The sequence below is a fragment of the Trichosurus vulpecula genome, chromosome 2, assembly GCF_011100635.1.
Source record: "Trichosurus vulpecula isolate mTriVul1 chromosome 2, mTriVul1.pri, whole genome shotgun sequence".
Taxonomy (NCBI): domain Eukaryota; kingdom Metazoa; phylum Chordata; class Mammalia; order Diprotodontia; family Phalangeridae; genus Trichosurus; species Trichosurus vulpecula.
In genome coordinates, this window is record NC_050574.1 from 259,989,457 (window position 1) to 260,017,356 (window position 27,900).

Sequence of the window (27,900 nt, forward strand, 5' to 3'; positions counted from 1 at the left end):
TCTGGACTCCACCATGCTTATGCACTGAGTACCTTCTTCCCCTCTTTGCTTTTCAGCTTCCATCTGTGTGTTTTCTCTCATTAGATTGTAATCTCCTTGTGGGCAGGGACAGTCTTTCTTTTTAGTATTTATATCCCTAGCTCTTAGCGTAACACCTGGCATATAGTCAGCACTTAGTAAATGTTTATAGACTGAATGACTGACATGGAATCAGATGAGCTGAGTTAACTTCTGGCTCTACACTTATTGCCCATGTCACCTTGGACAAAGTCATTTCCCCTTTCCAGGGCCTCAGTTTCTTCATCTGTAAAATGAGAAGGTTGAACTAGATGATTTCTAAGATCCCAACTCTTGATCATGTGAGATTGTTTTGCATGGTATTCATTGTAGTATTTGTGAACACAGGCCACTACTGTGGCAGAGCATCTATTTGAAGCATTTAACTCTGACCACTTGGTTTAGGGTTTTGTATTTTTAAAGAATGATGATAAAAACTTTGTTAATGGCTTACTTTATGCCTAACACTATTTATTGACTGACAGCACTGTGCTAAGCAATGAAAATAAAAAAATAGATGCAGGCAATACAGTTCCTGCCCACAAGGAGCTTATATTCTAATGGGGGAAGACAGTGCATAAAGGGGAATTAGGAAGGGATGGGCACATATAGGGCATGGTTTGGAAATGACTGGGAGGTCTGGTTTTGGACTATACAAAGTCTTAATGTCTCATTAGTAGTTGAGGCACTGGAGAAAAGGCTGGCACCCCATGGCAGGTTCCAAGGTTCTAGTAGTAGATGTTTAAAGAGGATGGTCAGAGTGTAGGAAGAACTGTGTGCAAACATCTGGGAAGTAGCAGGAAAGTGTGGCTTCAATCAAGTAAGGTTTTAATTTGGGTAGGTATATGAGTCAGGTTGGTGTGTTGGAAAGAGCATTGATACAGGTCCAATAAATAAAAAGTCCTCAAAAAAAAACCCAATCGTACTTAAGAAGATTTGAGTTTGAATCAAGTTGTGCCACTTTCTGGATGTGGGAGCTTGGGCTAGTGACCACTTCCAAGCCAGTTTTTTCATCATTTTGTAAGGTAATATTAGCTCTTTTATATGTGAACAATGTGACTCTTAAAAGGGACAAAAGAGCTTTTGTGTATGAAAAAAAAACCCACATGTGAAGAAAGTTTTCAGATAAAATGTGGAGAGACTGACATAGACTGATATGAAGACTGGATTGACACCTCTCCCCGCCACCCCCCAAGATGAATGGATCGAGAGGAATTGTTGGAGGGCAGAGAAATGATTGAGGCTTAAAGGCATTGTGGTCTCCCAGATAATAATGTGACCAGCTTTTTACAGTGTGGAAGATTATAACTCACAAAGTGGTAAATCAAATAACTATTTGGAGGCTATGAGAAGATTAAATAAGGATTGTCAGTTTAATAACTAATAGAAAGGTGAGTCACTGACAACGAGGAGGCTGTGATTTGAGGAGATGCTAGCAGTAAAGAAACCAAGTGTGTAGTTAAGCCAGGAGGAGAGTGAGCTTACCAGAAGTTTCCAGCTGTTGTGTTAGGAACACATTGTGTTGACTGGAGGAGAGGAATCACTTAGAAGATTGAAGAAAAAGCAGGGGCACTCAAATGAATGGGGCAGAAGTCTGGCAGTTTGAGATGTTGCTCTCTAGTGCCACCTACTGTTTGAGAAAGGAAAACCCTTCAAAGGTCCTAGTTGGTTCCTTATTGGCTTCCCTAGACAGGAGAAGTAGAAACAAAGGGGTAAAGACACTGTGAAGCTTTTTTTTTTTTGGCTGTAGGAAGGGATTTGAAAGTGATTGGAGTAGGCAGGCTTTTACTGAGGGAAGAGCTGGCTGAGTTTGTTTCTATTGCCAAACACCAATCTGAGGAGCTTTGCAGTTCTCTGGATTGAGGTAATGGTTTATTAATACAATGACATATCACTTGCTTAGTGCCCTGTTAAGGGTGATTGTGAGTTAAAAGAGCTTGTCACTTTTTCATTAGCATGAGAAGAAAGGACTTGCCTTACAGGAAGCTGGTAAGGGCTAGAATGGAAACGGATAGCAGAGAAGGGGTTTCACTTGATGTACATGATTCCTGAAGGGACCAAGACTATAAGGCTGACTGTTTATAGTTGTGAGCTGGCCTGAGCACATAAGAAGGTAATAAGCCTTTTTACATAGTGCCTACTATGTGCCAGTCATTGTGCTATGCATATTATCTCAATTTTACAGTTGAGAAAACTGAGGAAAACAGGTTAAATGACTTGTCTAGGGTCACATAGTAAATCTCTGAGATGGGATTTGAACTTGTTTTCCTGACTCCAGGCCCAGTTCTCTAACCACTGTACCACCAGCTACTACTGGAGAAACATGAATTTCTCTACTCATGTGCCTCCTTGTTAGGTGTCTCTAAGTGTATGTCCACTTTCTTCAGGGACATTGTGTGCACCAATGGGAGAGTGTGCCCAGATTTATGGTTGGATTGTAATGCTTTGATTATTTTACTTGCCTGATACTGAGAGATATGATATAATTATTCTTCCTTTTCCCACAACATTAAGTATATGTTTTATGTTTAAGAGCCGATGGTCTTCTTCCTCCTCCTTTCTCGGGCCTCAGCCAAGCCGGGGCCGGAGCCTGAGGTGAGTGGAGCCTACGAGGTCGGGGTAGGTAGCCCTGGTCGTTGCTGCCCCCCCCCCCCCGCTGGGGGCCGGGAGGAATCATCTGTGGAGCTGCCCTGGTAGCCTGCGCCCAGCATCACTACCTGGCCCCAACCAGGTCAGTGCCTCTGCCTCCCCAGGATGAAGAAGGGCTCTGGATGGTCTCTCCACACACTGAGCCTGCTGATTGGATCTGAGCTTGGATGGGCACAGTCCAGCCTGATGGAAAAGAAAACCAAGAAAGTGGAGGAGATGGCCCTGAGGCTGGCTTGGGCTGTGGCTGGTGGGGATGAGAAGATAGCAGTGAGCTGTGCCACCTGGCTGGCAAAGCATTGGGCTCTACTGACACTGCAGCTTAGATCAGAGGTCTATTCCAAACAGGAGATCAAGTTACAGGTGGGTGTGGAGGATGCCCAGATGCATACTCTTCACATCTGGCTGATGATGCAGCCCAACATGACAGTGGCTTCTCTGAAAGACAAGGTCTTTCTGGACTATGGCTTTCACCCAAGCCTGCAGAGGTGGGTAATTGGCCAGTGGATGCCTGTGACCAGGACACACTGCATTCCTATGGGGTGAGACAAGATGCAGACTGGGCTTACCTCTACCTCCTGTCTGCCCACCACACCCAGTTTAGGCAGCAGGCGCTACAGCGGCAGCGGCAGCCCTGGGTTCTAGAAGACTTGGGCTTCAGAGACCTTGCTCTACAGTCTTGGGGTGCACAAGAGCCCCGAGCCATGGAATCTCAAGAAAAAGTCTCTGAGGATGCTGGAACTACTGCTCCCACTGCTGTGGAAGCAGCCCCTGATCCTTCTTGGAAAGTAGGGGGCCAAAACAGCTGCTGGAACAGAGAGGCAAGCTGCCTAGCAACCCTAAACCCACTCCAGCAAAAACCTGAAATTCATATCAGCCTGAATCCAGAAATTCAATGAGAAACTATACTAAGCGATTTCTTCCACACTAGAACTGCACAAAAAGTCAGCAGAGCATCACCTAGGCAATTGTAAAGGGGGCTGTCAGTCATTGGTAGCCCAGCCACTGGAGAACTAGAGACTTGTATACCTTGCAGGGCCTTGTGTCTGGAGACAGCAACTACCAGGTTAGTTGTAAACCCAAGGAATCCTTGGAAGCCCTGGGGGGACAGCAGCAACCAGAGTGGTCCCTTAGCACATAGGCCTGAGATGCCATAGTGGGCTCTGAGGATCCAGCACTCTGAACTTCACAGGTTCTGGGTTGAGGGTGAGGTGTGGGTGCTTATCCCTGGGAAGATGACAGAAGATGAAGGAACTCAGGGGATCTAGGGAAAGAGCAAGCAGGAATGACCACCCACTCAAAAATACAGCAAAGAGGTAAAGCTCGGCCTAAAGCTCCAATCAGGAACTAAAGATGGAAAAATGAGTAAAATGACAGTGTTTTAAGATAGAAACAGCATCAATAAAATCTCTCAATCTGGATTTGAATTCTGCCTCTCACATTTACGTAGTTATGTGACACGGGGGAGTCACTTAATTGTCCTGAGCCTTGGTTTTCTCATCTGTAAAATGACAATAATAATAAAACCTGTAGTACCTTCCTCACAGAGTTATTGTGAGATAATTTTATGCACTTTGCAAATTTTAAGGGTTTCTATGTGTCATTTATTATTACAGTAATAAAGGAATGTTACTACCAGTGTCCACTTTGCTTTTAGTAAAAAGTTTAGAGCTAGAAAGGAACCTGACTTAAAGATAATCCAGTTGAACCTCTTCATTTTAGAGGTGAGAAAACTGGAGTGCAGAGGAATTAAATGATTCAACCTTGGTCATGCAGGAAGAAAGTAGCAGAACTGGGATTTGAACCCAGGTCCTCTGACTTCAGATTCAACTTTCTTTCTACTATATCAGTGGTTCTGAATATGCAGATGTCTGGGAGGTGGAAGAGTTATTTTTGAGGCATCTATAAATCCATCAGTACCCTGTCATATTAATATATTAGCTTTAAAATATTAAGTTTGTTTTTAATAAGCAAATATGCTTTTTCTATGATTAAAACTCAAAATATATGTATTACTATTTTTCAAAATATGCAGATACTGTTGTTATTAGTATTAGCTGCCATTTACAGAGGATATCTCAAAAGTTTTAGTGCATTTTAAAAACTTTAATAGCTTACATTAAGACTTCAGGGACACCCAGTCCAGTATTTTACTGTTTTGCTTTGTATGCATTATCTTACTTTACCCCCACAATGGTACTGTATTGTAGGTGCTACGGATCCTATTATCTCTATTTTAGAGATGAAGAAACTGAGGTTGAGAAAAGTGAAATGATTTCCCCCAAATCACAGAACTAGTACGTGAGGGAGGATTTGAATTCAGGTCTTTCTAACTCAAAGTCTACTAAGCCCTTATAGAATCAATAGGAGCTTTTTGTCATCCTGTATTTTCTTAATATACAGATATTAATATGACAATAGCTATTACAATGGGTGGTAACTGCATTAAAAAACAAAATAAAAAACCCTGATGTTTAAAAGTTCTTTTATTCAAAAAAGCTGGGAAATCACTTTGCCATGTCATGCTGCCTCTCCTTTTTAAGTCCTAGTCAGGATAGGTACAATTCCACTAATTTCGAGATAAAGTATTGACAAGACGGCATCATTTTTAGTCCTGGTTCTACCAGTAAACTAGCCCTGTGACTCTGGGCAAGTTACTTGATATCTCTGAGCTTGTTTCCTAAAGTATAAAATGAAAAGGTTGATTTAAAAGATCCCTTTTCATTGAATTGTGAAATTCAATGTTGAAAATTCTCTGCGCAATTAGGCAGCTCAACAGGTTTGATATTTCATATCTATTTGTTGAATTGTCTAACTTAGTTCCTACCCTAGAGGCTTACATAGTTAATTGGGTGATACAGGAACGATTATATAAAGAGAAATAATTACATATGCTACGTAATTGCTAAACGGATGGCATAGACACCTGCTATTCAGTAAAAGAGATCATTGTGGCTGGTGGAGTTACAGAAGCTCTCCCTGAACAGGTGAGGCTTGATTTGGGTGGTGAAAGGCTAGGATCTTTGATTTTGATTTAGACTAAATTTGCATTTATTGAGGTAGTGAGTTTCCTCCAAAAAAAGGTTTTCAAATAGAGGCCTAATGACCACTTGTGAGTGGATTGTAGAGGAATTCTTGAGTATTGACTGGATTAGATGGCCTGTTAGATCCCTTCCAGATGAAATTCTGTGATTCTGTGTATGTTCCTTCACTAGAGGTAAAAATAAATATTACTCTGGCCTTTGAGAGTTATATTAAATACTTGAACAAAACGCTTCCTGTTTCGATTTTCAGGAATTATTTAACAAGCAACATATGAAATTTAACAAAGTCTGAAAATTCCGCTTACATATTTTAATCAGGTAGTGTAGTGTAAAAAAAAAATAAGCCTGGAATTTGGGGCCAGGAACTTTGGCCTCAAGTAACAGTTTTAGTGCTAAACTATAGCAAAATCACTTTACTTGTCTTAGTCTTCATCTTTTCTCACTTAATGTGTGCAACTTGAATCCCAGAGCCTACTGGTATGGGACTCTCTCTTCACTGGTGGAGATCAGTACCCTGCACCTGCCTATGTGAGGGGCTGGGCGGAGTTGTCCACAACAGGAGAGGCCGTCTCCTGAGCTTGGAGTCTTTGAACTTGCTTCAACTCTCTTTGGACTCTATAATCACTCCAGGCACTTTTGGTTTCCAGCTTTGGGAGAACAGATGGCCCATGCCCACTCCACGTGAGTGGGGTTGTTGAAGGAAAAGACTCTGGAAAGAAGCTCCTGTGAGAGGAGCTGGCAGTCTCTATCATGTCCCCATCCCCAGTTTGCTACACTAGAGACTTGGCAGAACTTCCCCTTTGGTGAGATCCTTCCACATGCATCTTCAGAAATTGATATAGGATCAGGGAAGAAGGTCCCAAAGCACAGAAAGAGACTGGAAGCCTGGAGCTTTCCTCTGTCTGGCTGCTACCAACCCCACTGGGTCATGAAGCAGTGAAGAACACTTCCATCCACGAGGAGAGTCTCATACCAATGAGCTTTGGAACTTGGGTTACCTTCAAATGGAGAACAATAACACTATTTACCCACAGGAAAGCACTTTGTAAATCTTAAAGGAATATTTAAATGTGAGCTATTATAATTCAATATCTCAAAACCACGATATGCAACTTGATGAGCGGCTTATTGAGTTGATCATGTGTGAGGTAAATAAATGAAATGTGAAGACTTCACAGGGGAGGATGTGTATAATATTCATATCTATATACAGGAGTGTTTAAAAATCAAGATATAGGGAAGGGGAAGATTCTAAGGCCGTGAGAGTCTGATGGCTCAGCCTCTGGGAAAGTTTACCCTGAAACTTTTTGTTCTTTCTTCTGGTTCTGGTTTAAAGATTTGCTTAGTAAGAACAGGGTCTTTTTCTCTACTGTAAAGAATGCAGAGGGTCTCCCCCTCCCCTTATCCTATTCTCCTTCTTTAGATTTATAGATGTCACCTCAGTTATAATCATTAACTAAGGGAATGGGAATTGGAGTTTCTGTGCCTCAGTTTCCGGGTTCTTTGTCTGGCTTTAGTGCTCAGATTGTAAGCCCACCTCCCAGCCAATGGTGAGAAGGGTCAGAGGTGGGCGGGAATTCTTCTGTGTTAGGTATAATTATGGGTGCCTTGCCCCTTGTAAAGTGCCTCCCTTGCTGGATTTGTTCTAGCAGGGGATACCCAATTCTCGAGAATTGAATAAAATTTATTTCTGTTCCCACCCTGAGATGGCTCCTTATCATAAATTTAATTGGTGAGGGTCTTTCATCCAACACAATCAGTATGTATATATTTTGGACTGACATTCTTGATTGTAATCAGGAAGTCAAATTGGAGAATAAGGGATTAGTGAGTGCTGCTTTAAAAAGGTGGGAAAACAGAAAGAAATGAACAGAGATAAATCGTTTAAAAAACCCCAAGAAGTTCAGAAGGGAACACAGAACAGGAGAGTAATATTTTGAAGAATCATGTCAAATTTGAAAAATAAAAGCAAAAAAAACCCCCTGAGTTGAAGATTCAGAGCTTGAGGCATTTAGGAGGACAGAGTGGTAGACCTGGAGTCAGGAAAACTTGAGATAGAAATTGTACGTCAGATTTTTAGCTGTTTGACCCTGGCAGCCAGAGTTTTCTCTTCTGTCACCTCCCTCTCCTTCTCCCTTCCAAAGGAAGGGAAATTTTGATGGCTAGAAGCTGCCCACTTACCTTGGGGTTTAGTGGCTAGATTTCTTTCTTTTTCTTTCACAAAACCTTAAACCCAGTTCCTTCTGAAGCTCATAGATTGGACCATAATAGGCCCCTGCCCAAGCTCCCCGTAATGGCTGTATTTTGGGCCCTCTGGCCTTAGTGTGAATGTCAATGGTAACTTTCTCTTTGGAACAGCAACCCTGAGGGTCTTCCCCTCCTAGCTTGATTTTTTTTCCTCCTTTTTTTCTAATTAAAGGGGCCATCCTTTGACTCGCTTCTTAAAGAGGCCTATTCTCTGAATGGACATTACCTCACTCTAAATGAGTACAAGAAAAGGCCTTGACCTAAAGGACCAGGGTCTCCCATTGCATCCTGGGTCATCTCCAGCAGTCCTGATGAATATCTGGTCACTGGATCCAGATGGCTCTGGAGGAGAAAGCGAGGCTGGTGACCTTGCACAGCCCTCCCTCATTCAAATCCAAGTCTACTGCAAGTCATGTCATCATTTCCCTGATGTCATGGTCCACTTCAAAAAGCGGAGGACAAACCAGACATTTATACAGCTCATGTGCCAGCTTTACCATTATCTCATCTGATCCTCACAACAACCCTGGGAGGTAAATGCTATTATTATCCCCGTTTTTCAGAGGAAATGGATACAGAGGTTAAGTGCTAGTAACTATCTGAGGCTGAATTTGAACTCTGATCTTCCTGACTCCAGGCCCAGGGCTCTGTCCACTTCACCACTTAGCTGCCTCCTGGACATTATTAATCAATAAACAAATAAAAATAAATGTGGAGATATTTGTAAAGTGCTTTGTAAGCCTAAAGTGCCATATAAATATTGGCCGTTATTGATATTCAGTTCTTTTTTGTATAAGAAAAATGTTCATGTTTGTCCAGTTCATAATTAAAAGGAAAATAAAAAAAAATCCCTGACACAAAAGCCTATCTCTTGTAAAAGAAATAAATAAAAAGATAAATTAACACCGGTATTCTCTAGTATTTAGGGTAGCAACGGGAGTTAGGTTCTAATCCTGCTTTAGACACTAGCTAGCTGTGTGACACCGGGCAAGTCACACAATCTTTTCCGGACCTCGGTTTCTTCCTCTATAAAATGGGGATGATATTAACAGGAACACTCAGGGAAGATCTCTCAATCTTCTGCGCCTTGGGGCCTTTATATGTAAAATGGGATCATAACTGCAGGGCCCTCACAGGGCTGGTCCCGCAGACCCGGAGGGGGTGTAACGGGCGCTGGTACCCCTGCGGCCGTGGATCGTGGACCGCCTCCACCTCCAAGTTAATTCTTTTTAAAGAATTAAAAACCCAAGTTCAGTCGCTCACCCGGCGTCTGGTGGAAAGAAAAACCTTTCCCCCGACTTTCCCTTCATCTCATCTGTCAGAGAGAACGCTGAGCGCCCTTGTGGCTCTAAGCCTCGGCTCATGCGTCCCCGCGGAGCTCACGCGACCCCACGCCCTGCTCGGAAGGAGGTGACCGCGGTCCCAGCTCCTGCACTTGACCTCCACCAGATCCAATCTCTCCGCCTATCCTTTGCTTATCACCGCTACAGCTTCACGGCGGCTCTTCCGGTGGGGGCGGGGCGACGTCGCGGTGTTCGCGCGCTGGGCTCGCGCTGCTCAGCGATTGGCGAGTGCGGGATGGGCGGAGTGAGCGCATGCGCCGCCTTTTTAATCCGGCTTGCTCCGTACCGGTGTCTGCTCGGAGTGTTTTGCGGGCGCGTGAGTGTCTCTGCCCATGCTTCGGGTCGTGCTTCGGGGGCTTGGGCACTCAGTCCTGCGGGGGCCCCATCTTCGGGCCTCTGCCTTGGGGAGCCGCGGCTGCTGTAATGGCGGCAGCGATGGCGAAGGGCGCCTCGGGCCCCCGCGTGCCCAAGACGGCCGTGCCTGCTTCACGACTCCTATCTTTTACGTGAACGCGGCGCCGCACATCGGACACCTGTACTCGGCGCTGTTGGCCGATGCGCTGGCCCGCTACCACCGCCTCCGGGCCGCGCCGTCCACGGGCCCGGGCTCTGCCGCCCCGCTCGTCCGTTTCTCCACGGGCACCGACGAGCACGGGCTGAAGATCCAGCAGGCGGCCGCAGCAGCGGGCTTGACCCCGTTGGAGCTCTGCGACCGGGTGTCCGCCCAGTTCCGGGAGCTCTTCCAGGAGGCCGGCGTCTCCGTTAACGACTTCCTCCGCACCACGGAGGCCCGGCATCGGCGGGCGGTGCACCACTTCTGGGGGGTCCTGCGCGCCCGGGGGCTGCTCTACAAGGGGCTCTACGAGGGCTGGTATTGCGCGTCCGATGAGTGCTTCCTGCCGGAGGCCAAAGTCACCTGGCGCCTGGGCCCCGACGGGGAAAGCCGCCCCGTAGCGCTGGAGAGCGGGCATCCAGTCTGTTGGATGAAAGAGGAAAACTACATCTTCAGACTCTCCCAGTTTAGGGAGCCTCTTCGGCAGTGGCTCCGGGACGACCCTCAGGCCATCACTCCTGAACCTTTCCGCCACATTGTCCTCCAGTGGCTAGAGGAGGACCTGCCGGATCTCTCCGTTTCTCGGGGCACTAGCCATTTGCACTGGGGCCTCCCCGTACCTGGTGACCCAATGCAGACCATCTACGTGTGGGTCGATGCCCTGGTCAGCTACCTCACTGTCATAGGTTACCCTGACTCGGAACAGCAGATCTGGTGGCCCACCACCCACCACATCATAGGCAAAGACATCCTTAAGTTTCATGCTATCTATTGGCCTGCTTTGCTCCTGGGAGCAGGGATGACACCCCCTCATCGTATATATGTACACTCCCACTGGACAGTACAGGGCCAGAAGATGTCCAAGAGCCTGGGCAATGTGGTTGATCCCTGGACTTGTCTGGATAGGTTTACTGTAGATGGCTTTCGTTACTTCCTCCTAAGGCAAGGTGTCCCTAACTGGGATTGTGACTACTATGAAAAGAAAGTAGTCAAGTTACTTGATGCTGAGCTGGCAGATGCACTGGGGGGGCTCCTGAATCGATGCACCGCCACTAGCCTGAATCCTACTGGGATCTTCCCAGAATTCTGCACCTCCTGTTTCCCTTCTGTGGAGGGTGTAATGGTAGCTCCAACAAAGGCCCAATCTGAGGACTATGCTTTGGTGAGGTCAGTGTCAGCTTTGCCCTTACAGGTGGAGAACTACTACGAGAATTTTCAAATCTACAAGGCCTTGGAAGCAGTGTCCGCTTGTGTCCGTCAGACTAATAACTTTGTCCAGCGGAACGCACCTTGGAAGCTTAACAGGGAGAACTTGGCTGATGCTCGATGGCTAGACACAGTAATACATGTAACACTAGAGTGCCTTCGAGTCTTTGGGACATTGCTTCAGCCAGTTACCCCAGCACTAGCTGACAAGCTTCTTTCTAGGCTAGGTATCTCTGAAACTGAGAGGGGCCTTCGGGGTATCTGCTTTCTTCCTCGATACTATGGGCAACCTTGTCCATTTGAGGGGAGAAAACTGGGACCTGACACTGGACTCTTGTTTCCAAGACTGGACAAATCTAGGTCACGGTTGGCAAAAGTTCATAGCACCTAGATGCCAGTTTTTAAGAGTTGTGTTTTAAAAGGCAGGCAGACGTCTTTGATTTGTTCCAGAAAGCTGGGTGGATAGTTTCTCAAATGACTCCTCCTGGAAGGTGGGGGATGGGGGGGCATGATGTGACTCTAGTACTTGGGAGAAAGGGTTTATATAGTTCAGGTGCCTAGTTCCTATATTCTTTAATCCCTTGAACCCATTAACCACTTAGTACTGGCAACTTGAGTATAGGGTGGGGAGGAAGGGGAATATAAGACAGCTGCTGGTACTTTTTCCCCCTAATTGTGCTACCTGAGCCACCACCAACTTTTCTGGCTAAATAAATTGAAGTAATCAGGTTTTTATTTGCTCAGGCTACCTCACTTATTTTCCATTCCCTAGTACTTCTGTCCCTGTCAGACAAAATAGCTGAATGGCTTCTAAGCCAGAAATTCAGGATTCAAACAAGCTTAGTTGCTCTTCCAAACATAAGTGAGTTATTATGATCATTTTGACTTTTTGTTTCACTCTACTTTTCCATCCTTTGGCTCCTCTAGTAGTCTCAAAATGACTTAACCTTTCTTCTCAGATTCCTTACTCTGATCTTTTCTCATTCCCTAATATTCCCAGCATCTTTTCTTCCCCAGTTCATTTTCTGAGCAACTTATAAGATATGGTTTACATTCTAAACTGTGGTAACTATTTTTTGGTGATCAGATCCAAAATAAAGGTCTCTTGTTTATATTCGTGTAATATAGTCCCTTGAATAAATTTACTTTCAAATGGTTGGTTTATGTATTTGTCTTGCCCACAAAGTGCATAGATACCTGGGCCCATTGGAGAGGATAGTGAAGGGATGGTTGAATATCTGAATTATGTTGGACTCCCATCCTCACTGAAATATCAGTGGTACTACCCATCTACCCATTTCTGTAGAGCCTTCCCTGATATGACCCTCCTCTGATTAGTGCACCTGAGGTACAGATTAGGTGGTACGGTGAGTAATGTTGAACTTGGAGTCAGGAAGACCTAATTGCAAATTTTCCATATCCTTGGTGCCCAAATATTTTTTTTTCTCACTGAGCTATAGGAAGGGCTTCCACCAGTTTAAAGATTGTTTCTCAATAGGATGTATAAAACTGGTGTCTGGACATCTCTTTGAATGGCACTAATTGATATGAGCAAGTGCAATTGTGTGACCTTGGGCAAGTCACTCCTCTCCCAGTCTCAACTCGATGACCGACCTCCAAGGTCATTTTCAGCTCTAAAGCTATCAGTCCTATAATCCTATGAGTCCTGTGGTAGATAGATGGTTTGCTTGACCTGTCTGGGACCTTGACAGTGAGCACTAGATGTTTCATTTTAGGCAATGGGTATCTAATTAACTTTGTGGACGTAATTGCTTAAATATACTGATATAACACTGTGCAAATATGAGCTGTCATTATCTTTGCAGTCAACTAGTATTATAATCCATCTTGCAAATGAAACAGGCCTGCCCTAGAGAATAGCTGGCATGGGGGAATCCTTTGGCAGAGGGTCCTGAGGTAGTTGATGAAAGATGTTGAGATACTGCTTAAGAAATTTGAGGAGCACTTTGAGTTATCAGGACCCTTGAGGCATGTTATTGGATTAATAGGATTGAACTTGAAATCTGCTGAGTTTGAATCCTTGCTCTGTCAATACATTTGTGACTTTTGGCAGTCTCTCTGAGTGTCAGTTCCTTCATGTAAAATGGGAGGGCTGGTGGTGTGGTTATGTTAGAAGGGGCTTGGATGGGTCAGAGAATGTTGTATTGGTGCTCACTGGATGCAGTTGTGAATTTCAGGACATGTAAACCTATCAGTGATAGGTAGCTACTGTAGTTCCAGTTCAATCTAACAAGCATTTACTAAGTGACTACTATGCGCAAGGCACTGGAGCTACAAAGAGATTGGGGCTGGTCCTGTGATTTTATTGATATTGGGAACTTACAGATGGGGAAACTCCCTGTGCCAATCACTTTTGTGATACCTTGTAGGCTTAGAAAGATGCCTAGGGCACAGAGAGTAAATCAGTTGTCTAGGGTGATATAGACAGTATGGGTCAGGTGCAGGACTTGAACTCAGGTCCTTCTAGCCTTGAGGCCAGTTCTCTGGGTACCACCATCCTGCTTCAGGAGGCTACGAGGAGAAAAACAAAATGGTCACTGCACTGAAGGAGTCTGGCAGCCTAACATTCTGTAGAACAGTGATGTCAAATAGAAACAGATCCCTGCAGGGTTCGTGTTGAGTTAGAAAATCACAAATTAGCGTTATCTATGTTGTACTTTATTTTGTTAAACATTTCCCAATTACATTTTAATCTGGTTCCTGCTGTGGCACTTGGAAATTTTGCTGGCTAGAATCTGACACCTCTGCTGTACAAATCACTTAGTACGGTGGAACAGGACACTGGATGGACCCAGGAGGCCTGGGTGTCAGTGCCAGTGCTGCTTAAAAAAAACCCATCCGACAACCCCAAACCCAAACCATGCCCTCTCCCTCCCTACTCCCCCACAAGATACTGAATAACTCATTTGATCTTGCTGGACCTCAGTTTTCTTATCTATCAAATGAGGGGGCTGGAATAGAAGATCTCTTGTGTCCCTTCACGCTTTAATTTCCTGTCAATTAGATTTTACTTCTACCATTTAACAGAAGAGGATGTTATAAAGAAAAAAAACTCCAACAAATAGTACATCTGAATATTTTTAGACCCATTCAGGCCCTCATAATTCATTCTGAAGCCTTGGTCAGATACCTGGCAGAGCTGAGTATACCTCCATGTGACTGCCTTATGATCATGAAAAACCACTTATAGACTGACTTAAGAAACTATAGCTGCATGCAGTTACTGGAACTCAGAAGGGACAATACGCTGATGGAAATTTAAAGGAATAAAGACAGTTTGTTGGAGTCCTGGCATGGATAAATCACACAAGAGAGAGTTTACATAAATTAGACTAAGCAAACTGATCCCAAATGCCTTCATCACTCCTTTGTGCATTTCCTTGTGGAAAGGTATTTTCTAATCATGATCTTCCTGCCCATTCCCCCACTCCCCACCCCCCCCACACCAGCCAATCACAGGAAGAGCTTCCCAGTGTGAAGATGGTGTGCCATTAGGATGTACAGAATTGTGTCTGGGGAATTGAGAGGTACCAACAAGTTAGTAACTAACTCATATGAGCAAGTGCAGTGAGTGGTTGTTTCCACTCGGAATGTTCCATGAACACTATTGTTTCAATTTACCTCTCTGGGCCTTAGTTTACTCATTTATAAAATGAGAGAGGGTTGGACTAGATGACCTTTCTGGTCCTTCAAGCACTGAAACTACAAAATACAAAGAAGATAAGCCAAACGTTCCTGACCTTGCCTGGTGCTTACTATCTCCTGCTGGGTGTGTAGCTTGTCCTGAGAGATGGTAATGGGTCAGGCTGGTTGTCTTGCATTTTCCCCAAAGCAACAATTTCCATCCATGCCAGCACAAAACAATTCCCACCTTGTGCTACCATCCTAATCTCCCAACTGGGATGTGAAGAACCACCAGTGCAATGAGGAACAAGCATCCTTTGACCTTCAGCCTTCCTTCTGCTGTGCCTGTACCTTGAGGGGAGAGGAAGAGGAAAGTTGGTAGGGAATGGGATTTCTTTCTCCTGAGAACTTTTCCTCCCTAATCTCCACCCTTCAGAGGGATGAGGAGTAGTGAAGCAGGGCTTCCCATCTCATACTCTATTTGCTTCTAGCCAGATATCCAAGCTCTGCTGGGTAGAGGAGCAACATCCTCCACTCAATGATGAATATTCTTGTAACTCTTGTTATACCTTAAACATCTCAGTGATTCTGAACCCCTGTAGATCAGCTTCCAAATCCCACCCCTCCCACCCCTTACCACCTTATTTCTTATTTCCATCCCCTTCGACCCTCCCACCCCAAAGTTTCAACCAAACATCACCCATCACTGTGCCCTCTAGAATGCCATAGGCAACAAACTTCCCTTCATCCCAAATCTTTTCCTCTCACTCCTTACTGTTTACTAGCTATTACTGAAACCTGGCTCCACTCAGATGACACAGACTTCCTGGCCACTTGTTCCAGTCCTGCATTCACCTTTAGTCATTCTTCTCGGCTCGCTGGCTGAAGTGAGACAGTTGTTTCTCGTTGCCCATTCCAAATTTTCCCGCTACCTCCATTACTCAGTAACCTTTCTTCTTTTGAGATTCATGCTATTCATATCTAGTACCCAGTCATGGTAGCTGTTGTCTATAGGCCCCGAGGTCACTCCTCTTCTTTCCTCAACGAGTTTGATGTATGACTCACAATTTTCTCTCCTCTCCAACTCCTGCCCCCATACTAGGAGACTTCACCATTCATAATACTCCTTCAAATACTCTAATGATTCAGTTCCTCTACCTGCTTACTTCCCATGAGCTACTCCTCTACCTCATGCCAGCCACACATAAAGATGGTCATGCCTTGCCATCACCTGCAAATGTAACGGCTACAAGTTCAACAGTTTTGAAATCACCTTATCAGACTATAACCTATTGTCTTTTCTCTCTCTGACTTCCTTACAAAACCCTATTCTTTATCCACACCATGAATTCTAATTTCTTGATATCTTGATTCTCTCCCAGGCCCTCTCCCCTATGCTAGCCACTCACTCTTTTTCTCATCTTGACTCCTTGGTGAACCAAATCAACTTTACATTATCCTCCTCTTTTGAATCTCTAGTTCCCTCAAACCTGTTGGTGAGTTGGGGGAATGTTTACCCCCAGCATATGGACTTCCCTTGACAGAAGCAATTTGTTCTGATGTCCGTGAAGGCTGCTGAAGCAGGTGCTACAGAGTGCTTAAAGCTTGGTTAGACATGGAAGATGCCAGGATCATCTATCACCAGTTGTTTGGACTTTTGTCTTGCTACTGGACTTCAATGACTCAGGAAGAGAGAGGATGATGACTTTGTGCAACTCTGTATCACTTTAAGTTCAATTCATGTGTGATGTCATTGTTCCTCTTGGTAAGGAAGGACAAACAACAAAACCCAACAAGTTCCTCTCTATCACCAAGTATGCCCTGCCAAGCTTCAGCCTTGGATCATTCCTACCATTTTCCAACTTTGCTGCTAAACACCTGCTGCTGAACAAAGGTGGAGAAAATCACACAACTGTTCAATCTGGGCCCACTATAGATTTATGTTACACAACCTCAACTGGGCTCACATTGCTGCTAGGCAGTCCTTCCTTATCAACCACTATCACACTGTCCATAGCATCTCTTCCAAACCTTTTCATTCTTCCCCTGACCTCCCATACCTCCCCCTCCCCACAATCCTCAGCTGAAAACCTTCATATTTTACAGAAAAAAATTGAAGCCATTCACCATGAGCTCCCTCTTCTCCCTTCTTCCTCATCTACCACTCAAATGCCTTCTGCCCCTATCTCCTTCACTTCTGTCTCACCTGACGAAATGGCCTTACTCCTTAACAAGGTAAGCCCCTCTGTTTTTCAAGTGATTCCATTCTATGTTGTCTCTTCCAACAGATTGCCCTCTTTTATCACTGCTCTATTTTCTATCTTGCCCTGTTTGCTGGCTCATTTCTTACTGCCTACATACAAACATGTCCATGTTCCCCCATCTTGAAAAATACTTCACTTGATTTTTCCATCCCTGATATCATCTTTTGTCTTTACTACCCTTTGTAGCTACACTTCTCAAAAAGGTCATCTACAATAGGTGCCTCCACTTTCTCTCCTCTCACTCTCTTTTTAACTGCTTACAATCCAGTTTCCAACCTTATAATCCCACTGAAAATGCCTTCTCAAAAGTTACCAGTGGTCTCTTGGTTGCCAAATTTAATGGCCTTTTCTCAATCATTATTCTCCTTGACCTCTCTGCAGCTTTTGACACTTTGACTACTCTCTCCTTGTTACTCTCTTCTAGGTTTTTGGGACCCCCCCACCTGTCTGACTTGGCAGCTAAGGTGGCACAGTGGATAGAGTGCTAAGTCTGGAGTCTTGAGTTCAAATGTGGCCTCAGATACTTACTAGCTGTATGATCCTGGCAATTCACTTCACCCTGTTTGCCTTAGTTTCCTCATCTATAAAATGATCTGGAGAAAGAATAGCAGACCACTACAGTATCTCTGCCAAGAAAACCCCAAATGGACTGGTCACAAGGACTTGGATGTGACTGAAAAATGACCGAACAACAAGAGCCAATCTGGATTATACCCTCTAATCATGTGTCCCTCAGGGCTCTGTCCTGGGTCCTCTTCTCTTTTCCGTTTAGGTTACTTTACTGGGTGATTTCAGCAGCTCCCACGGATTCAATGACCGCCTCTATGCTGACAGGTAGACTCCCAAATCCACCTGTCCTGCCTCTAGCCTCTTCTGATCCCCAATCTTCTATTGCCTTTTGATATCTAAAACTTGATACCCAGTAGACATCTTAAACTAACCATGTCCAAAGCAGAATTCATTGTCTTTTCCCTTGCCTCCCACTCCCCCCCACCGCATCTCCCCTACCTCCAATCTTCCCTATTACTGTGGAGGGTAATGCCTTCCTCTTACTTCCTCAGGCTTAAAATCTAGGAATCATCCTCAAATCCTCACTCTCCCCCCCCCATCGAATCTGTTGCTAAAGCCTGTAGGTTTCACCTTTCCAAAATCTTTCAAATATACACCTCTTTGTCTTTTCTGACCCTGCCAGCACTCTAATGTAGGCCTGTATCACCTTGTATTTGGACTATTGCAATAGTCTGATAATGGGTAGGCCTGCCTCAAATGTCTTTCCACTCCAATCCATCCTCCATTCAGCCACTAAAATGATTTCCCTAAAACACAGGTCCAACCCTGTCACACCCCACCTCCCTCCTCACTCAATAAACTCCAGTGGCTCCCTATCACCTCCAAGATCAAATACAAAACCCTGTTTGGTATTTAAACCCCTTCATAAACTAGCCTCTCCTACCCTTCCAATCTTCTTACACTTTGCTCCTTGCCTCTTTCATCCAGTCCTGGCTCTTCCATGAATAAGATACTCCATCTTTTGGCTCTGGGCAGCCAGAAAGAGAAAACTCTGGTTGTTTTCCAGGCCTGGAATGTGGTCCCTCCTTAACCCTACTGGCTTTAAGTCCCAAATAAAATCCCATCTTTTACAGTAAGCCTTTCACTTAATTTCTCAAATATATTGGGAACTGAAGCAAATTTATAAAAATAAGAGCCATTCCCCAATTGATAAATGATAAAGGATATGAACAGGAAGTTTTCAGAAGAAATTAAAGCTATCAATAGTCACATAAAATGCTTTAAATCACTATTAATTAGAGAAATGCAAATTAAAACAACCCTGAGGTACTACCTCACAACTCTCAGATTGGTTAACAAGACAGAAAAGGAAAAGGACGAATGCTGGAGAGGATGTGGGAAGATAAGGACACTGATGCACTATTGCTGGGGATATCAACTGGGCCAACCATCTGGAGAACAATTTGGAACTATGTCCGGAGAGCTATACAACTATGTAAACTCTGACTCAGCCATACCACTAGTAAGGCTGTATCCCAAAAAGATAAAAGAAAAAGGAAAAGGACTTATATGTAAAAAAATATTTATAGAAGCTTTTTTTTCAGATGGCAAAGAATTGGAAAGTAAGGGGATACCCGTCAACTGAAAAATGGCTGAAGTGGTGTATGATTGTGATGGAATACTAATGATGAGCATGATGGTTTTTTAAATAATTTATTTATTTTCAATTTTCAACATTCAATTCCGTAAGTTTTAAATTTACCCCCTCCCTCTCCTTTCCCAAGATGGCATGCAGTCTGATATAGGTTCTACATATACAGTCCTAATAAATATATTTTCACATTAGTCATGTTGTATAGAAGAACTAGAATGAATGAGAGGAACCATGAGAAAGAAAAAAACATAAAACACTCTGCTTCAATCTGCATTCAGACTCCATAGTTCTTTCTCTGGATGTGGATAGCCTTTTCCTTCATAAGTCTTTTGGCGCTGTCTTAGAACCTTGCATTGTTGAGAAGAGTCAAGTCTATCAAAGTCATCACAGAAGCAATGTATCTGTGGTTGTGTACAATGTTCTGGTTCTTCTCACTTCACTCAGCATCAGTTCATATAAGTTTTTACAGGTTTTTCTGAAGTTGGCCTGTTCATCATTTCTTATAGCACAATAGTATTCCATTACATTCATGTACCACAATCTGTCCAGCCATTCCCCAATTGATGGGCATCCCCTCAATTTCCAGTTCTTTGCCCCTTTAAACAGAGCTGCTATAAATGTTTTTGTACATGTGAGTCCTTTTCCCATTCTTATGATCTCTTTGGGATACAGCCCTAGAAGTGGTATTGCTGGGTCAAAGGGTATGCACATTTTTATAGTTTAGGCATAGTTCCAAATTGCTCTCTAGAATGGTTGCATCAGTTCACAACTCCACCAAAATGAATTTGTGTTCCAATTTTCCCACATCCTCTCTAACATTTATGATTTTCCTTTTTGTCATGTTAGCCAATCTGATAGGTGTGATGTGGTACCTCAGAGTTGTTTTGATTTGCATTTCTCTAATCAGTAGTGATCCAGAGCATTTTTTCATATGACTATTGATAGCTTTAATTTCTTCCTCTGAAAACTGCCTGTTCATATTGTTTGACCATTTATCAATTGGAGAATGACTTATATTCTTGTAAATTTGACTCAGTTATCTTTATATTTTAGAAATGAGGCCTTTATCAGAGACACTAGTTGTAAAAATTCCCGGTTTTCTGCTTCCCTCCTAATCTTGGTTGCATTGCCTTTGTGCAAAAACTTTTCAATTTGATGTAATCAAAATTATCCATTTTGCATTTCATAATGTTCTCTATCTTGTTTGGTCATAAACTCCTCCATTTTCCATAAATCTGAAAAACAAACTATTCCTTGCTCCCCTAATTTGTTTATAGCAGCAGCCTTTATATCTAAATCGTGTACTCATTTGGACTTTGTTATATGGTGTCAGATGTTGGACTATGCCCAGTTTCTGTCACACTATTTTCCAGTTTTCCCAGCAGTTTTTGTCAAATAGTGAGTTCTTGTCCCAGAAGCTGGGGTCTTTGGGTTTGCCAAACAGTAGATTACTAAAATTATTGACTACTGTGTCTTGTGTACTTAACCTATTCCACTGATCCACCACTCTATTTGTTAGCCTACCAAGTAGTTTTGATGATTGCTGCTTTATAATACAATTTAAGATCTGGTATGACTAGGCCACCTTCTCTAACATTTCTTTTCATTAATTCCCTTGATACTCTGGACCTTTTTTGTTCTTCCAGATGAATTTTGTTATTATTTTTTCTAGCTCTATAAAATAATGTTTTGGCAGTTTGATTGGTATGGCATTGAATAAGTAAATTAATTTAGGTAGAATTGTCATTTTTATTATATTAGCTCAGCTTACCCATGAGCAACTGATGTTTTTCCAGTTATTTAGATCTGACTTTGTGTGAAAAGTGTTTTGTAATTGTGTTCATATAGTTCCTGGGTTTGTTTTTCGCAGGGAGCATGATGGTTTCAGAAAAACCTGGAGGGACTTACATGAACTGATGCAAAGTGAAGTTAGCAGAACCAGGAGAACACTGTACACAGCAACAGCAATATTGTAAAGACAGTTGATTGTAAAACACTTAGCTACTCAATCAATCTAATCAATATGATGAGCCAAGGCAATTCCAAAAGACCCATGGTGAAAAATGCTAAGCACCTCCAGAGAGAGAACTGATGAAATCTGAGTGCAGATTTAAGCATACTTTTTCATTTTATTTTTTCTTTTTTTGTAAAATGGCTAATTTGGAAACATTTTGCATGATTTTACATATAAAAAAATAAGCATTTCCCAACCCCTTTTAATTTTAGTGCTTTCTGTATCCTGTATATATTTGTTTGCATGGTGTCTTCTCTGTTAGATTGAGGTCCTTAAGAGCAAGAACTGGCTTTTTGCCTTAAATTTTTTTTCTAATTTTGAACTGAAATACAAAAAGACAAAGAACTAAACATTTCCATGTACACAGCACAACATAAAAAGAGGACTCAATTATAAAACCATGAATTTCCATTTCACACTGTTTACCTTTTTGAAAAAAACTGTAATAAATACCACATATCATTTTCGAAGCTACTCTGCTTTTCTGTGCTTCCAAGTTTTCTTTTGTTCTCTGCTGTGCATTTTTAAATTTTTTTCCTACCTCTCTCCTTACTCCACCCTAGAGGCTATCATTAGACACAAATATGTAAATATGTATGATCTATCTACCTATCTATCTGTCTATCTATCTATCTGCCTACCTATCTGTATCTATATGTAAAACCATACTGTACATACTTCTATTTATCAGTTCTTTCTCTGGATACAGATAGTATCTTCCTTCATAGGTCCTTTGTAGTTAGTTTGACTATTTATAATACTCATAGTGACTTTGTCATTCAAAGATGTTCTTAGAACAATGCTGCTATTACTGTGTAAAATGTTCTCTTGGCTCTGCTCATTTCACTCTTTGATATTTCATACAAATCTTTCCATGTTTTTTTCTAAAATCAACCAGCTCATCATTTGTTATAGCACATTAGTATTCCATCACAGTCATATACCACAACTTGTTTAACTATTCCCCAGTTGATGGGCATCCCCTCAATTTCCAGTTCTTTGTCACCACAAAGAGAGTTGCTATAAATATTTGAGAACATAAAAGTTCTTTTCCTTTTTACCTAATCACCTTGGGAAACAGACCTAACAGTGGTATTGCTGGGTCAAATATGCAGTTTAATAACTCTTGGGGCATAATTCCAAATTGCTCTCCAAAATACTTGGATCAGTTCACAGTTCCACCAACAGTGACTTAATATCCCAATTTTTCCACATTCCCTTGAACATTTGTTGCTTATCCCTTCTATCACTTTAGCCAATCTGATAGGTGTAAGATTATATCTCAAAGTTGTTTTAATTTGCATTTTCCTAATCAATAGTGATTTAGAGCATTTTTTCATATGACTATATAGTTTTGATTTCTTCATTGAAAAGCTACCTGTTCATATCCTTTGACCACTTATCAACTGGGAAACAACTTGTATTCTTATAAATGTGACAAAATTTTCTATATGTACTTGAGATATGAGATCTTTATCTGAAAAACTGTGTATAAAAATTTTCTAATTTTGTTTTCCTTCTAATCTTGGCTATGATTTTTTTGTAATAAACCTTTTTAATTTAATCAAAATTATCCATTTAACAACTCACAATGTTGTCCATCTCTTGCTTTATTCACAAATTGTTTTCCTGTCCATAAGTCTGATGGGTAATATGTTTTATGTTCTTCTAAATTTTTTATGTTTTCTTCCTTTACATGTAGGTCATGTATCCATTTTGACCTTATATTGGTAAATGGTGTAAGATATTGGTCTATGCTCAATTTCTGCCAGACTGCTTTTCAGCTTTCTCGGAAATTTTTTACCAATGAATTTTTATCCCCAAAGCTTAGATCTTTACATTTGTCAAACACAAGTTTACTTTACTCATTTCCTGTGGTAAATTGTATGTCTCCTCTGTTCCACTGATCTACTTTTCTATTTCTTAGCCAGTACAAGATAGTTTTTATAATTATAGTTTAAGATCTGGTATCTCCTTCCTTTACATTTTTTCCCATTAATTCCTTTGATATTCTAGACCTTTTGTTTTTCCAAATGAATTTTATGATTTTTCCTAGCTCAGCAAAATAACTTTTTTGGTATGACATTAAATAAATTAGTTAGGTAAAATTGTAATTTTTATTATATTGGTTCTGCCTGTGCAGGAACAATGAATATTTCTCCAATTATTTAAATCTGACTTTATTTGTATAAAAATGTTTTATAATTATGTTCATGTGGTTCCTGGGTTTGTTTTGGTAGGTGTCTTCCCAGGTATTTTATACTGTCTACAGTTATTTTAAATGGGGTATCTCTTACCATTTCTTCTTGCAAGGTTTTGTTGGTGATATATAGTAATGCTGATGATTTATATGGGTTTATCTTATTTCCTGCTACTTTGCTAAAATTATTGTTTCAACTAACTTTTTAGTTAACTTTTTAGGATTTTCTAAGTATTTCATCATATTGTCTGCAAAAAGAGATTGTTTTATTACCTCATTGCCCATTCTGATTCCTTCAATTTCTTTTATTGCTATTGCTAGAATTTCTAATACAATACTGAATAAAATTTTTAACAATGGGAATCCTTGTTTCACTCCTGTTCTTACTGGGAAGACTTCTACCTTATCCCCATTACAAATAATGCTTGCCAGTGGTTTTAAGTAGATGCTTCTTATCATTTAAAGAAAAATTCATTTATACCTATGCTTTCAAGTGTTTTAAATAAGAATATGTTGTGTTTTATCAGAAGCTTTTTCTGCATCTATTGATAAGATCATGATTTTTGTTACTTTTATTAGGATAACAATTATGTTAATAGTCTTCCTTATGTTAAACCATCTCTGCATTTATTGATAGAAGCATTTATTGATAGAAGCATACAATTTCCTCTGATTACTGCTTTTGCTGCATCACATAGCTTTGGATATGTTGTTTCATTATTGTAATTCTCATTAATGAAATTGTTTCTATGATTTGTTCTTTAGCTCATTCATTCTTTAAGGTTAGGTTGTTTAGTTTCCAATTTTTAATGTGTGCTTCCATGGTCCCTTATTGAATATAATTTTTATTGCCTTATGATCTGAAAAGGATGCATTTAATACTTCTGCTTTTCTGCATTTAACTATAAAGTTTTAATGCGAATATAAAGTCAATTTTTGTAACAGTACCATGACACTGAGAAAAAAGTTGCATTTTTTTCTATTCCCATTTAATTCTCTCCATATAGCTACAATATCTAGCTTATCTAAGATTCTATTCACTTCTTTAACTTCTTTATTATTTATTTAATTAGATGTATCTAATTCTGATACAGTCCCCCACTATTATAGTATTACTGTGTCCACCTGTAATTCATTTAACTTTTCCTTTATAATTTTGGATGCTATAGCATTTGGTACATTGAGGTTTAGTACTGATACAGCTTCATTGTCTACAGTATCTTTGATTTTAATTTCCCTGTTGATCTTTTTAAATTAAATCTATTTCAGCTTTAACTTTGAGATCATGATTGCTACCCCCACTTTTTTACCTTAGCTGAAGCATAATCAGTTTTACTCCAGCCCTTTAACTGTGTGCATCTCTCATTTTTAAATGTTTCTTGTAAAAAAACATACTGTCGCATTCTGATTTTTAATCCATTCTGATATCTGTTTCTGTTTTATGGGTGAGTTCATCCCATTCAAATTCACAATTATACAGTGCCCCTGCAATCTGGAAATCCACATAAAATTTTTTGGTCCTCTCTTTGTACCAGAGAAGAAGTCTGAATTTTTTTGTTTTTCTTTTATGGGGTGTTTACAGTACCTTATTGTAAAATCTGGGTATGTTTATGGTATTAAAAGATAAAATGTGTTGAAATACGATACTATACATATATTTTATGCATTTCTGAATTTCTAGACTTTTTTCTGTATTGTCTGCAGGTCTTCACATGTTGTCTCTGGTTTCTGCAAAATTCCCATTTAATTTCTTATGCTGATCCATGATATATTGAAAGCACAATGGGGAAAGTTGCATTGTGGAAGTGATAACTGTAATTACTAGTTGTGTATTAACTTTCATCCTAATTTTCCTCATTATCCTTCTCACAAATCTGATTTACTTCTCACCACTACCTCCTTAATCCACACCCTTAAGAGTCCCTCCCTTATCTTCTTTCCGAACCCTCCTACTTCTTGTTCTACACACCCTTCTAAAAGTTCCTCCTTTATCCTGTCCCCTTGCCCTCCTATTTCTTTATAAATTTAGAAAGCTGTTATACCCTTCTGGATGTATGTTATTTCCCCCTTGTACCCAATTCTTATGAGAATAAGGTTCCAGCACTACCAGCCTTCCACCCTCACCTATTTCAACTGTACAGTTCTTCCATTCATGCCTTGTTGGATGAAATGATGGCTCCATTTTACCTCTCCTTACCCAATTTTTTTTTTTTAGAATTATCCCATCATATTCAACTCAACCCCAATGTACATTCTTTCAAATTACTCACATAATGATAACATTCTTATAAGAAGTAAACAGTTTGATTTTATTGAGTCCCTCAAGTCCCTTATATTTAATATCTTTTATGTTTACCTTCATTGAGTTCTGGTCTTTTTGTCACAAATACTTTCAGTTTATTAAATGTCAATTTTTTTTCCATTCAGGATTACACTCTGTTTAGTTGGGTAAGTTATTCTTGGTTGCAAAACCAGCTCCTTTGCTCTTCAAAATATAATGTTCCAAGCCCTTCAGTCTTTTAATGTAGAAGCTGCTAGATCTTGTGTTATCCTTGTGTACCTCCAAAGTATTAACATTTTTTTTTCTAGTTGCTTGTGGTACTTTCTTGTTAACCTGGGAACTTTGAAACTTTGTTATAATGTTCCTGTGCATTTTCATCTTGGGATCTCTTTCAGGCGGTGATCAATGGATTTTAAAAATTTCTATTTTACCCTCTTGTTGTAGAACTTCAGGGCATTTTTCCTTAATAATTTCTTGTAATATAATATATAGAATTTTTTAAAAATCATAACCTTCTGGTAGTCCAACAATTCTTATATTAGTTTTCCTAGATCTGTTCACCAGATCAGTTGTTTTTCTAATCAGATGTTACATATTCTCTTCTACTTTTTCATTCTATTGATTTTATTATTTCTTGGCATCTTATGAAGTTATTAGCTTCCTCTTGCCCAATTCTAGTTTTTAAGGAGTTATTTTCTTCCTTAAGTCTTTGGATCTTTTTCTGACTTTCTTTCATAATTTTCTTGGATTGCTTATTTTTTTCCCCTAATTTTTTCTCAACCTGTCTGATTTTTAAATTTCTTTTTAAGTTCTTCCAGGAAGTCTTTTGGGCTTGTGCCCACTTGACATTTTTCTTTGAAGTAGGAGTGGCTTTTAAAATGTCATTATCTTCTGAGTATGAACCCACATCTTCTATATCCCCATAGTAGTTATCTGTGCTTGTTGTCTTCTTCTTCTCCTTATAATTGTAGTTGGGTTCTAGTTCTAAGGTGAAGGATGATGCCTTGGGATTCAGGTTTTTTTGTAGTGTTTTCTGAGCTGTGTCTGGGGGCCCAAACTTGGGCAATCCTCTCCACTCCTAAGCCATGGAAACCACTACTCTGTCCCACAGTTACTAAAGAGGCAACTTGATGTAGTGGAAAGCCAAATACCTATGTCTGATTCTTGGCTGTATCACTTTTCTTCTCTGAACCTCTGTTTCATCATCTTTAAGATGAGGGCATTGAACTATATGATTTCTGAGGTTCTTTCCACCCCTAATGATATAAGTCAAAGGTCTTACCCTGGAATCCAGACTTCTTAGAGAATTCAAGTTTGTGAACTTGGATGAAAAAAAAATAACATCTTTATTTTTGCTAACCTATAACGAAAATTTAGCATTTCCTTCAGTTATTTAAAAACATTATTCTGAAGAGTCTACAGGTTTTGGCGGGGTTCACTACACAAAAAAGGTTAAAAACCTCTGGCTGACTATGCCTAGCTTCTATATATCTTTATGAAGTTTGGACATGGACATTACTCTGGGAGCTATAAACTTTGGGTTTGGAGATCTCCCAAAAATTTGATAAGAACAAAATGAAACAATCATGTTCCACTTTATTCAACACAATACACTAAAAATCCAGAATTGCATCTCACAGGTCTAAACAAATTTGGTTTTAAGTAACTTAATTTAGGTGATGGCAATTCAATCTAGATTCTAGTTCTGGATCCATCACTGACTTGCTAATGTAAGCTTAGTTAAGTAGCTTGACCTTGTAAAAGGGTCATGCTACCATGCTGTCAGGACTATTGTAAAAACATAAGGAGAAAGTAGATGTGAAAGCCCTTTTAAAGTTAAAATTGCTATACAAACCTATGGGGCTAACCCAGGCAATCTCTGCTCTGAGTTTTTATGACCCTAGTCTCTCCTGCTTGGAATTCCTTATCTGCCTCCATGGTTATCTTGCTGACTTATCATGCATTATCGTGGTGTGAAAGTATTACAGACTCTATTATATGTCTTATGTTCTCTCTCTACACTTTCTCTTGGTGATCTTATCATTGCCACAGGTTTAATTATTATCCTTATGCAAATAACTGGGTTCTATATAGCTCCTTACCTTTACCCCTTTACCTTACCTCTACCCCAATCCTGCATCACTAGCTGCTTAGTGGACATTTCAAACTGGATGTTCAGAGACATATCAAACTCATTGTCTTTCCTCCCAAACCCATGCCACATCCACACTTCCCT

The 27,900-nt window shown here is 40.9% G+C and overlaps 1 protein-coding gene across 1 annotated transcript; it reads left to right on the plus strand.

The window, feature by feature from the left end:
- Positions 1-9,552: 9,552 nt before the first annotated feature.
- Positions 9,553-12,251, plus strand: MARS2 (methionyl-tRNA synthetase 2, mitochondrial). The gene has a single exon (XM_036742780.1). It carries the CDS (start codon positions 9,670-9,672, stop codon positions 11,485-11,487), a length of 1,818 nt encoding a protein of 605 aa, XP_036598675.1. The 5' UTR covers positions 9,553-9,669; the 3' UTR covers positions 11,488-12,251.
- The last annotated feature ends 15,649 nt before the right edge of the window (positions 12,252-27,900 follow it).

Coding starts and splice junctions, on each gene's coding strand:
- MARS2 (XM_036742780.1), top strand. CDS start 9,670: ATGCTTCGGGTCGTGCTTCGGGGGCTTGGGCACTCAGTCCTGCGGGGG.